The 11,040-nt window shown below is 58.5% G+C and overlaps 4 protein-coding genes across 4 annotated transcripts in view; 2 read left to right on the top strand and 2 right to left on the bottom strand.

Annotated features, from left to right (window-relative positions):
• Nucleotides 1-2,017: 2,017 nt before the first annotated feature.
• Nucleotides 2,018-4,741, bottom strand: PSEUBRA_004515 (Zinc finger, RING-CH-type; the record flags this gene model as incomplete). Its single annotated transcript, XM_016438022.1, has 1 exon — nt 2,018-4,741. One exon carries the CDS (start codon nt 4,739-4,741, stop codon nt 2,018-2,020), a length of 2,724 nt encoding a protein of 907 aa, XP_016291592.1.
• A 1,567-nt stretch (nt 4,742-6,308) lies between these two features.
• PSEUBRA_004514 (Cdk-activating kinase assembly factor MAT1, centre) lies at nt 6,309-7,508 on the top strand (the record flags this gene model as incomplete). Its single annotated transcript, XM_016438046.1, has 1 exon — nt 6,309-7,508. The coding sequence occupies one exon, from the start codon at nt 6,309-6,311 to the stop codon at nt 7,506-7,508; it is 1,200 nt and encodes a 399-aa protein (XP_016291591.1).
• Nucleotides 7,509-7,734: 226 nt separating this feature from the next.
• On the bottom strand, nt 7,735-8,054 carry PSEUBRA_004513 (uncharacterized protein; the record flags this gene model as incomplete). The annotated part of the gene is made up of 2 exons (XM_016438032.1): nt 7,735-7,801; nt 7,894-8,054. 2 exons carry the CDS (start codon nt 8,052-8,054, stop codon nt 7,735-7,737), a joined length of 228 nt encoding a protein of 75 aa, XP_016291590.1.
• Nucleotides 8,055-9,374: 1,320 nt separating this feature from the next.
• Nucleotides 9,375-11,040, top strand: part of PSEUBRA_004512 (5-AMP-activated protein kinase, beta subunit, interaction domain protein) — a gene marked incomplete at both ends in the record, with an annotated part of 2,702 nt that continues 1,036 nt past the window's right edge. Inside the window, 2 exons of the mRNA XM_059465319.1 lie at nt 9,375-10,897; nt 11,017-11,040. The exon at nt 11,017-11,040 is cut by the window's right edge and continues 1,036 nt beyond it. Of these exons, the coding sequence (XP_059320562.1) occupies nt 9,375-10,897; nt 11,017-11,040 (1,547 nt within the window). The remainder of the gene's footprint in view (nt 10,898-11,016) is intronic.

Here is an 11,040-nt window from a genome sequence, read left to right as displayed (position 1 = left end):
GGGGGGGGGGGGAGAGACACATGCTTCCGCAGCTAGGCGCCGATTCGCCGGTGCAAAATGGAAAAACGTGCTTCCACGCCTGATCCCGATTCGCGACGTGGCCCTCGTGCAGCCAGCCTTACACGTGTCCCAACGTGCCTCTCTCTCGGTCGCTCTTCCTCGGGACTGCGTTTCCGGTCCCGATCGAACATGCCAGAACAGGCTCTTATCGGTCCAGTCCCGCCGAGCAACGTTCCATACCCCTCGGCGTCGTCTTCTCGTGGCTCGATAAGCAGGTTCCACTCGGGACACAAGACAAAGGGAAGTAAAACAAAGAGGGTTTTTTTTTAGAGCGTGGTCGATCAAGCCCGCGAAATAAACTTTCCGTCGCCGAGGCCGAGCCCTTCTCGATGGGACACGCTGATCGTCGTTCAACTTCGACGCTGTGTGTACGCCGAGCATTGGGATGAGCTGGAAGGTCTGCTCGACCTCAGCAGCCCGGTTGCGGCCACAGAGCAGTTGCAGGTGTCTGAGCGGCAGTGTAGTCGACACTTCTTTTTGCAGCCTGAATTAAATCGAGCGTTTCTTTTCGCACCGTCCTTTTGTTTGGTGTTCCTTTTCCCTCAAGACTTTGGTTCTGCGGACTCAAGGGTTTTCGCGATCAACGCGAGCAGACCCACGGCCTAACATTGAAAGCGGATCGGCCTTGACTCGAACTCGATCCCCATGCACCGAGGTACCGCCCGCAGTTCCTACCGACATCACCATCAGCTTCAATCATTTCGTGACAAACATAGAAGACGCTAGATAGAAGACGCTAGACCCGCGAGCCACACTAGCAAATGCCCTTCAACAAAGTATTTGCGTCAGGTTGACGACCGGATCAGCTCAGCTGGAGCAAAGTGTCGGAGCCTTTACCTCACGCTTGGCGCTCCGACAAAGTCGCGATGACGTCGCGGGGTCCAGCGTCGATCGCAGCCGAATGCACACCGCTGCCGAACGAAAGAATCGCTTTCGATCCCTCACGGCATTCCATTTCTGGTACACACCCGACTCAAGCCGAAGTTCGTCTTACTGTTGCCGATGCGCATGAACTTCCTCCTTTAGCTCAGCTAGCGGTAGCGAGACGTGCGGGGTAGCGCCGCTTCAGACCGAACTTCGCTCTTTCACACCGCGATTGTTGTTTACTTTGCCCGACAGCGTGCCGTCATCGTAGCCTGCCGAAGTGGCTTGATGGCGCGTGGACGTCTGGCCCGCCTGAAAGCGTCCTGATCCGCTCGTGGTACCGTCGAATCGCGAGCCAGCAGGTTGACAAGGTGTGCAATCTTGGCAACAGCTTCGATGATGGCGCCATCCGCTCCATGACGGACGAGGTCTGGAACATGCTAAACAGCAAGTCCGGCTCCCAGGACTCCGCCCATTTCACGCGGCGCCCCATTCCCGGTTCCTCGCCCGAAAGGTGGTACCTGACGTCAACCACTTCGCGCCCACAGATCTCGTGATCCCTCTTCGATGGTGCAATTTGAAATAGCAACGAAGGCTCACTCATCGAGCATGAGACATTTTGGGCTTGCTCGCTTACCCCACCCCTCGACCCTTTACGGCACCCTGGGTGCTATTTTGGCTCTTCTCTCTCTCCGGAGGACCATCACCCGGTACAACGAGGTATTAGGCAAGCTTGCATTCGATGTCCGAAGTCGATCGTGACCGCCTCGCGGCGAGCCGAATGGGGCTTGTTAGGGCCACATAGTGGCGGCCCAGCAAAAGCAGGTGTTCCTGAATCACGCCTCGTTGTGGCTGCACTCTGCTGAGCGCTTTAAGCAAGCACGCGATCATGGCGATGCGACCACACAAGTCGGCGCAAGAAGGCCGGTCAACAGACCAGACGTACGTGATCTCACACCTGAATGGTCATCTTCGGACACCTCAGCCGAAAGAGTCATCCCACAGGCTCGTCATCACCCACACGCGGCATCGCCATCCAATGCTAACCTCTCGGACGAGTGCATGAAACTCCAAGATGCTATCCGATTGCATGTCAACCTAGACGATCCTCCCGATCCAGCACCTCCGTGTTGGCCACGTCCACCTGGATGAGCTTCTGCAGCAGCGTGAAGATGATCATGAACGGCTCAAAGGGCAGGTAGACCAGAATGAAGCGCATCGTAAACACAAAGGCGTGCAAACAGCCGTAGATCGAGGCGACGTGGCCGAGGATGGCGCCAAAGATGCCCATCGAGTTGCCGCCCTGAAGGAAGGGGTCGTTGAGAAGGGGCTCTGGGATCGCCTCCGGCTGTGCTGCCTCTGGCGGGACTGCCGTCTCGTCGGGCGTCGCTGCGGTCTGATATGCTGTTGCGGATTGTGAAGCGAGCTCGTCGCCACTGACGTCGCGATTCCCGGGCACGAGCCGCTTGACGCTTCGCACCACTTGGCCGGCAACCGCCTTCACCCTCGCAGCGGCGTACCGAGCGATGAACAGCGACGAATCTCGCGTCTGTCGCCACATCTGTCGGAAGCTCTCGCCCGAATGTATGATGAGCTGGTAGATGCCCACCACCGATCGCCACGCCTGTCGTGCAAAGTGCGAGATGGTCGTATCCCACGCCAGCTTTGTCGCGACCAACAGTGCCAGCGTTGTCGTCACGAGACACCCGAGCAGCATCACCGTCTTCCACGTGTCGAGTCTGGACATCAACGCCATCTGCAACGGCCGCGTTCGTCCGGGCAGCAGCTTGGACCGACTCGTCTCGAGCCACAGATCGTACAGCGATGCTTGACTGGCGGTGTCGTCTCCGAGCAGCGTGGCGATCATGCGGCGATAGCCTTCGGAGGCCGAGTACTCGTTATGCACCCAATCCGCGTTCGTCCACTTGGTCGTGTGCGACTTTTGGAACCTGGCTGCTCGACTGCTGAACGACCCCAGCCCGCTCATGGCTACGTCGATGAGGAGGGTGAAGGCGGGGGCGAAGATGGCAGCGAGTTGTGTCATCTCCACCCGTTCCGTGGTCATCCATTGCCCCGGGCCCATGTACACAGCCAAAGAATAGCCGCCCCACCAGTTGAGCCATAGAGGTCCAAACACGCTGTCCGCGGACGAGACCACCAGCTCTCTGGCCACAGCAGCTGCTCGTCGGCGCCTCGTCCTCGCCGGTCCGATGACGACGGCGTTCTTCGGATTCCACCGGACAGGCTCGTACTCGACGTCAATATACGCGATGAGCCCGGCGACGACCGCCTTGCTCGCACACCAAATGAGCTCTCGATGCGACTCGAGCAGCAGAAGAGCCAGCTGCAGCGCCGACCGCGCGATGGACGACCACCACGGCTGGAACACGCTGATGACAAAGTAGAAGCGGTCGATCATGGCCAGCGCGACGCCATAGGGGACGAAGCGTGCGATGCCAAGCCACTCCGGGAGCCTGCGCACCAGGAAGTGCTCGGACGGATCAGGGAACACGTCGGCCGGCGACTCTTCGTAGACGAATTTGATCGTCATGTTCTGTCTCTGCCAGATGTCGACCTCGTCTGAATGCTTGCGATCGTCGTCGTCTTTGGTTTTGGGTGACAGGAACGGCAGCTGGAAGCCAAACTTGAAGTCGGTTCCCACCAGTCTTTCTCGAAGTGTCGGTGGTAGACTCGACGGTATGTGCAGACCGGTCAGAGGGATACTGCCCGTGCCATTTGCGGAGGCAGCCGTCGAGTTCTGGCTCCGGGCTGGTCTCGCCTCGTTGTACCAAGCATCGAGAGGGAACAGCGGCAGGCCCAGCGATAGGCGCTCGAGCTCTTCAGAGACGTCTTCGCCGGATCTGAGCTTCGCGCGAATGATCATGGTGTCTGTGTAGTTGGCTCGAAAGGTAGACAGAGGCTTCCTGATCTTCTTCCAGTAGGTCGGATTGCGGAGCTCCTGGCTCCTGATGCGAGAAAAGACCTCAAGGTCGGCTCTCTCATAAACGTCGGAATCGATGTGCGGCACCAGACCGCCGCGACTCCGTTGCAAAAGGTCTGCGGGCATCCATACGTCGGCGACGGCTTCGTCTTGATGCAGAGTGATGTTCCAGGGTCGATTATCGAGCTGCACCGGTCGAAGGGCGGCATCTCGGACGAAGGCGAGCGGCGTCGCTTTCAACGTCGCTATCGTCTTGAGCGTCAGCAGAGCGAGCACACCAAAGAGGAAGGAGGCGAGAAAGACGATCAAGACGCAGAAGAGGATGCGAAGCATCTGGCTGGCTTGCGCGAAAGCGACAAGGTTCGAGTAGGGCGTGCGCTTGAAGCGGTAGCGAGCATGGCACTGACCGCAGACGCGAGCTGCCTCGGTAGCGGCCGATTTGCGGCGCCACTGATCAAGACAGGTGTCATGGACGTAGCGCATGCTGCCATCGCAGTGGCAGGGCGCGATGAGACGCCCTAGCGACATGCCATCTTCACCGAGCTCATCCTCCGAGGAGAAGCACATGCGACATACTTTCTCTTCCGCTTCGTCGTCGTGTGTGCTATGAGTCGGGTCGGAAGTTGCTGATGTGAAAGCATTTGCTTCCTTTTCCTGTGTGCCTGCGCGGCGATGTCGGAGCCCTTCTTGTTGACCACTTTGATCGTCGTCGTCGTCGTCATCGTGATCGTCGTGCTCTTCGGCCGCCCTCTGGTAGCCAAGGTCTCTGAGCACATTCTGTGTGTTGTGCCAGATCGATGGCAGAGCTCCTTGGATGAACTCGACCTCTTCTTCCTCGTGCCGCTCCTCTATCACGTTGATGCCCTCGACGTCCATGGCGATCAGATGCGAACTCGAAAGTGAGCGCCGGTCTCGTTCGTCGACCTCCTCTGACGGTTTGTGTCGAGATCCAGTCGCTTAGTCGTCCTTTTTGGTGGCCATCATTCGGAGCGACGGATCGTCGAGTAGTCTCGGAGTCCTTTTCCAGGGTCGGAAGCAGATGTGCAAGATCGCTGCGGATGAGGAGGTGGTGCAAGCATGTGAGCAAAGCACGAGCCCCACCTCCACGTCAATGAACGCTTTCGAAGCCGTGCGGCGCTTGACATGGCCGAGAGCCGAGCTTAGCGGTGGGACCCTTTCTCTTCGCCAGATCTTCTCAAGATGTCCACAGATTCTGGCACAGCGAGATTCATTCTGGATCTGCTTCCATTGCACGAGACCCATGGTCGCTCGAGAGCTACAGAGAGCCATACTGGATTGTCGCTGCCTTCAGACGTATCAGAGAAACGGATGGCTGTTGTCAGCACCTGTGATTCACAAGCTGTTCCGGGCCCTACTCAAGCCTGATGGCAGTGTTCAGCATTGCCTTTTACTCGAAGCAGAGTCGTCACGACCTTGGAAACCAAGAGCGATCTTCTCTGCTTGACATATGCCTCGTGCTGGTCCGACACAAGGAAGGTTACCAGCCGTTGCTTCCTCTATGTATACAAAGTATCATCTTCAACACCGCGACCAACGTCTGCGAAAATTGCAGTCGAAGCCAGACTGACTTACATTGAAGGTTCAGAGCACGGACTGGGATCCGTTCGCAGCGCCGAAAGCAGTGAAGTGACAGAAGGGGAAGGGGAAATAAGAGAGCATGTCGGGACAGTAGGTCATCCTCACATCATGGGCAGCAACGCTCTTTTCGAGGGTGCCTCCTGACAATGGTTTTAAAGGCCCGAAGGAATCAATCTGCCGCAAAAAGCCTCGTGCGTGCATCACCTCCTCACCCAGCGAAGCCTCTTAACTGTCTCACAGCTCCACTCGACCGAAGCTCACGAAGAGCCTCAAAGTAGAGCAGAGCAGCAAGGGCAGATTTGATAGCGAGACTTGCTGGGCCTCGACCGAAGGGTCAAGGGCGGCGTCACCGAGATTGCGGGTGGTGAGATGAAGTGTTGAATTGAGAGAAGAGACAAAGAAGATAGGAAAGGGGGAATGCGGGCGGAAATTGGGGACGAGGGAGACTCAAAGATGTATCGAGGGTCAGAGCAAGGTGCAAGCATGGACGGCGGTGCTGTCGGTAGTGTCGACGACGGGCGATCTGAATATCGTGCTATGGCTGAGTCGCCGCTGACACTCAGACCTTTCCGGCCTCAGTCTGAGTCGGTCAAATCGGGAGAATACTGCATGTCGAGCAGAGATGATGGTGGTGGCAGAAGGCTTTGTCGTTGATCTTCTGATGCTGAGAAGAAATGGAAAACGTCTCGCACCAAAATTTCCTGGCTGGCGCACGTGATCTCTCAGGGTTCAGCTCAGAACGAAGCCGTGCGCTGCTGCGCTTTCAAGCCTCCACCTCTGTCCGATCATCCTTTGCGTCTCTCAACCACACAGCAGGGGTCCACCACGCCTGTTCAGCTCCACCATGTCGACCATGAGGAGGACGGGCTCTGGTCGCCCTTCGACGTCCACCACAACAAACCGACCTGGCGGACCCTCTCGACCAAACGCCCCTGCTGCCCCAGGTGCTCGAGCCATCTTTGACAAATCACGCCGCATCGAAGAGTTCTCGTCTTCCGACGACAAGTGTCCGCAATGCAAGACCGATCGCTACCTCAATCCTCGCTTGAGGCTGCTCGTCAGTCCATGCTACCACAAGATGTGCGAGTCCTGCATTGACCGCATCTTCTCGCTGGGACCAGCACCGTGTCCAGAGTGCGGCAAGAAGGTGTCCAAGGTTCAGTTCACAGCGCAGACCTTCCAAGACCTTGGCGTGGAGCGAGAGGTGGCAGTCCGTCGCACCGTCGCCAAGCTCTTCAATCGCCGCGAAGATGACTTTGTCGATCTCAAAGCGTACAACGACTATCTCGAAGAAGTGGAAGAGATCACCTTCAACCTCATCCACGAGATCGATCTGCCACGGACCAACGCAAAGTTGGAACAGTACCAAGCAGCACATCGATCCGCGATCGCCAGCTCGGCGAGCATCTCGCAGCAAGAGTCGGATCGACAGGCACGTGTAGATGAAGAGGAGAAGCAGGCAAAGAAGGCACGCGCAGAGCGAGTACGCAAGCAAGAAGAGGTCGAGCGTGAGGAGCGCGACAGGGAGCGGCTCGAGATGATGCGGGAGCTCGAGACGGGAGCTGATCCCGACGAGATCATGGAAAAGCAACGTAAGCGACGGGTGCAACGGGAAGAAAAGCAGCGACTGCAGGACCTCGAGGCAGCGCGACGAGAGAAAGAGGCAGCACAAATCTCGGCGAACGGAGGCAGCGGCGCCGCAGATGCTCTGGACAGAAGACCATGGTCTGTCGACATGCTTCTCGACTTTGAAGGGCCATTGGCATATCTCGATGACGCGAGTGCGCTCTTTGACGTGCACAAGGCGCCGGCAGCCTTGGGAGGACTCGAAGGCGTCAAGGGTGCGGCGGGCTACGAGGACCCGTGGCTCAGTGCATCGTGGGTCACCAAGGAGCAGATCGCACGCTATCGAGCTGGTGGATACGACTGGGAGCGGCAGGTGTGGACGCGTGGGCTTTGCGCTGCTTGCGAATGCATTGGTGCCGCTCCGCTCACCGATAATGGCATCGACACTGCCCTCCCAAGTATGGAGGTCGATCCTTGAACGGAATCCCAGCAGCAACCGCGCATCTCACTGTACCGACACTACCTGCTGGTGTGCCCAGCTCACCTCGTTCTCGCTCTTTCATCTGTCCTCATCTGTACTCTATGCATGCACGCATTCGCAACCCGTCAGATTCTGTCTCAGTCGATCAGACCGCGATCTGGTGTCATGCTGCTGCTACTTCGGCTTCAGATTGCGAGGAGCTTTGTTCGTATGCCTTGAAAGCTTAGTTGTCCTTTCCGCCTGAGACCTGGTCCTTGACGTAGTCCTTGGCTCCTGCAACCTTGCCGAATCTATCGACGGTTGGAATGAGAATGCGGTTAAAGTGGGAGCAAGGGTGTTAGCGAATGCAGCATGGTCTCGACCATGGAACAGCTGGGCTTACCCTGATGCGCCGGTCTCCTTGTCGGCGTTCTCGATGCCCGTGCCCTGCTGGAACTCTGCGTGACCGCTCTGCTTTTGGTCCTGCGAGTTGTTGAGATCGGCTTGGTCCTGCTGGAGCTGGCCAGCGGCCTTCTTTGCTGCGGCGGTATCGGCGGACGACATTGTGTAGAGGTATGAGAGGGGTGGTGGTGGTACGGGGCGAAGGCGATCAGCTGTGCTTTGAACCAGCGTCATTGTGAAGCCTGTTGTTCGTCAGCTCAGCCACGCTTCTCGTCAAGTCAAGCCATTGATTGCATCACTTCGCCCAGGTTCCCGGGCAGCAAGCGGCGGCAAGAAGAGCCGAAGTGGAGAGCGCCAGACGAGGAGCCGTTGCCGAACAAGGATGACGGCTGTCAATCTTATCCGATGACGCACTCTCCGACCGATTCTGACTCAACGCGCCGCCAAAAACTCAAAGTCGAGACAGTTGCTGCTCACGACCGTCACGGCAACGTCGCCCTGCGAATCCAGCGTTCTCAATCCCCCACGTTCCAGCCTGTCGAGATCCGTGTCCTGCTGTCTAGGTTGTCTCCTTGTGGTTCACCCTCAAGCGTTGATGGGTCTCTCTATGGTTCAGAAATCGGGACATTTGTTAGATCACCACAGGTGTTCGAGGTCATCCTTTTTTTGTGCGCGAGAGGGAAGCTCAAGCCTCGAGGCTCGTGTCCCTGCAGAGCGAAAATCACATATTTTAGCGCAGGTCGTGTGTGGCTTTTCCAGACATGACTGAGCCAAAACCGCCATTTTGACTCTGTGCGCGAGTGGAAAGCTGGCTGGCTTTAGGCGAGGTGCATGCCTGTGCAGCCCGATTTTGGAGCAACAGAAGCTTGATTTTGGACACCTTTCAGACCAACTTTCTCGACTCGCGGCTGCCCATGCACACATCCAAATCGGCTACAGTAGCCAGTCAGTCTGTGCGGGGTTTCGCTCAAGCAACTCCTTATCGACACCGTCTTTCGATATCACTCCTCCTCCTCCTCTTTCCTCCACCACGCTCTCATCGTTCTACTGGCCCTTTGCCTTGTCTCGTCTCCCTAAGCTCAACACGATCTCATCACGCTCTCCCGCAATCACGCCACCTCTTTCGGCCAACCGCCAGCTAGCAGCCCGCATTGCGCCTGCCTCTCTGTCGCATACACCTTACACAACAGCATACGCTCGTCCTTCTAAGCCGCTCCTACCCTCAGCAGCAGACGTCATTTGAGGCATTGTCGGCATGCATCCGTGATAATACCCTCTCCAGCAAGTCGTGGAAGCCATACCACCCTGCCCGTCGGTCCTCGGCTCACGTCGCCGGCCGTTTACCTACAACGTTCCTCCCACCGCGTCCCTGCCTAGACGCTCGCTACCTCCTGGATGCTACCACAGCACTCCCTCACAGAGACATAAGCAAAGCGAGAACGGACACGACCCAGTAGTGGCTTCGCTAGACACACTGCAGAGATGGGAAACGCCAACTCGAAGCCCGACGACAACGCGGCCGCCGCACAAACGGACGCCGATGTCGACCCCGGCTTCAAGCGGTATCACAGCCACCAGCCGGGCCACAGCCACCCGTCATCACAAGCCAATGGCGCGGTGTCCGGACGTCCCATCACCGATCGTCCACCTTCCGGCTCTAGGTTGGCGAAAACAGCTTCTTTCTTTGGACGTGCCAGCAGTCATGACGGCGCTACCACGCCTCAACGAGATCGGTCGCGTAGCGGTAGCGTGACCGGATTCTTGGCCAACCAAAGGAGAGGTTCCACCACTGCTGCTAACACCACCGACACGCCGGCCACCGTCAAGGAAGGCCGCGAACTCCCTTCAGACGCAGCATTCTCTCCTTCTCCATTAGCGGCATCACCCACCGACGACAAGCACCGCTCCTTTGCGAGCCACGAGATCTCGAATCCCTCCGGCGGCTCGGGGATCGAAACCACCATCCGAGCCAATCCTCGCACCCGCCGTCTCACTGAAGGCATCACCCTCCCAGCATCTCCAGGCGGCTTTGATCCTCGTCACTACGTCTCACCGCATCCAACCCCCTCGGTCGCCACGCAGGCTCACTATGCATCCGGACTGCCTAGCCATCATGCCTCTGTCGGTGTCTCGAGCGGCTTGCGAGTCTCGTCTTCGGGTCTCGAAGCACAGGCCGCACCCGCGAGTAGTCTCAGAGGCTCGGAGCCTCAGCAGGTTCCGAGCGCCACTTCGAGAGCACCCACCCGCCATCCGCTCTTTGGCGTAGCAGGGACCAGCCTCTTCCCCAACATCGGCATCAGCATCGGCACCAACCCCGCTGCCTCTCCCCCCATGGGCGGCTCCAGCCCCGTGCTTTCTTCCCAGCCTCTGAACATGGGGGAGGGCGGCGACGAGCCAGAAGGATCCCAGCGCGTGCTGACCGCACTCCCGTCTTACCTCAAGATTCCGACCGCCATCCCCAGCTCTCACGTTTCCCCCAGCTCTCCTCCACCGGCCAGCCTCTATTCGCAGCCGTCCGACCGATACCGCACTGCTTCTTCCGAAGACCAGCGATCCGCTTCGCCGTCACTGATGCTGCCGCCCTCGGATGACACGCGTTCCGCTCACGCTGTGCCAGGCGCCGGCGCTGCAGCCGCTGTGCTCAACACAGAGGATGTCCTCATTCCGCCTGGGGACGCAAGCAAACCAAGCTCGCCGGTGGAGGGGCGAGGCACGCACTTTGCCATGATGTCCAAGGAAGGAAGCAGTCAAGGAAGCGCGATCCCCAGCGACAGCGTCTACGAAGCGCGAGCTGCCGGCACCGACGTGACCGATCTCCCGACCAGTCCAGCCAAGGCGACCACCGAGGCCCCGGCGGAAGCCACCTCGGCTGACTCAGGCGCTGGAACGGATGACACGGAGCGAGAGTCGAGATCGCTCGAGCGCACCAACAACCAAGCACCGCTCGAGGCAGGCGAAAGAGCTGCCTCCAGGACATCACGCACGCCCACTCCAACGCCTTCAGGGTATGGACGACGGGACATGACACCAACAACGAAGGACGAAGTGAATGGGCTTCGCTCCCTGTCGCCAGCCTCTGGACCGCTCAATTCCGCGAAACGTCCGCACGTCGATGTGCAGACAGGAGGCGAGAGCGGCTTCAACACGC

Source organism: Kalmanozyma brasiliensis (genome assembly GCF_000497045.1).
Source record: "Kalmanozyma brasiliensis GHG001 unplaced genomic scaffold PSEUBRA_SCAF3, whole genome shotgun sequence".
In the NCBI taxonomy this organism is placed as follows: Eukaryota; Fungi; Basidiomycota; class Ustilaginomycetes; order Ustilaginales; genus Kalmanozyma; species Kalmanozyma brasiliensis.
This window is presented reverse-complemented; position numbering and strand designations above follow the sequence as displayed.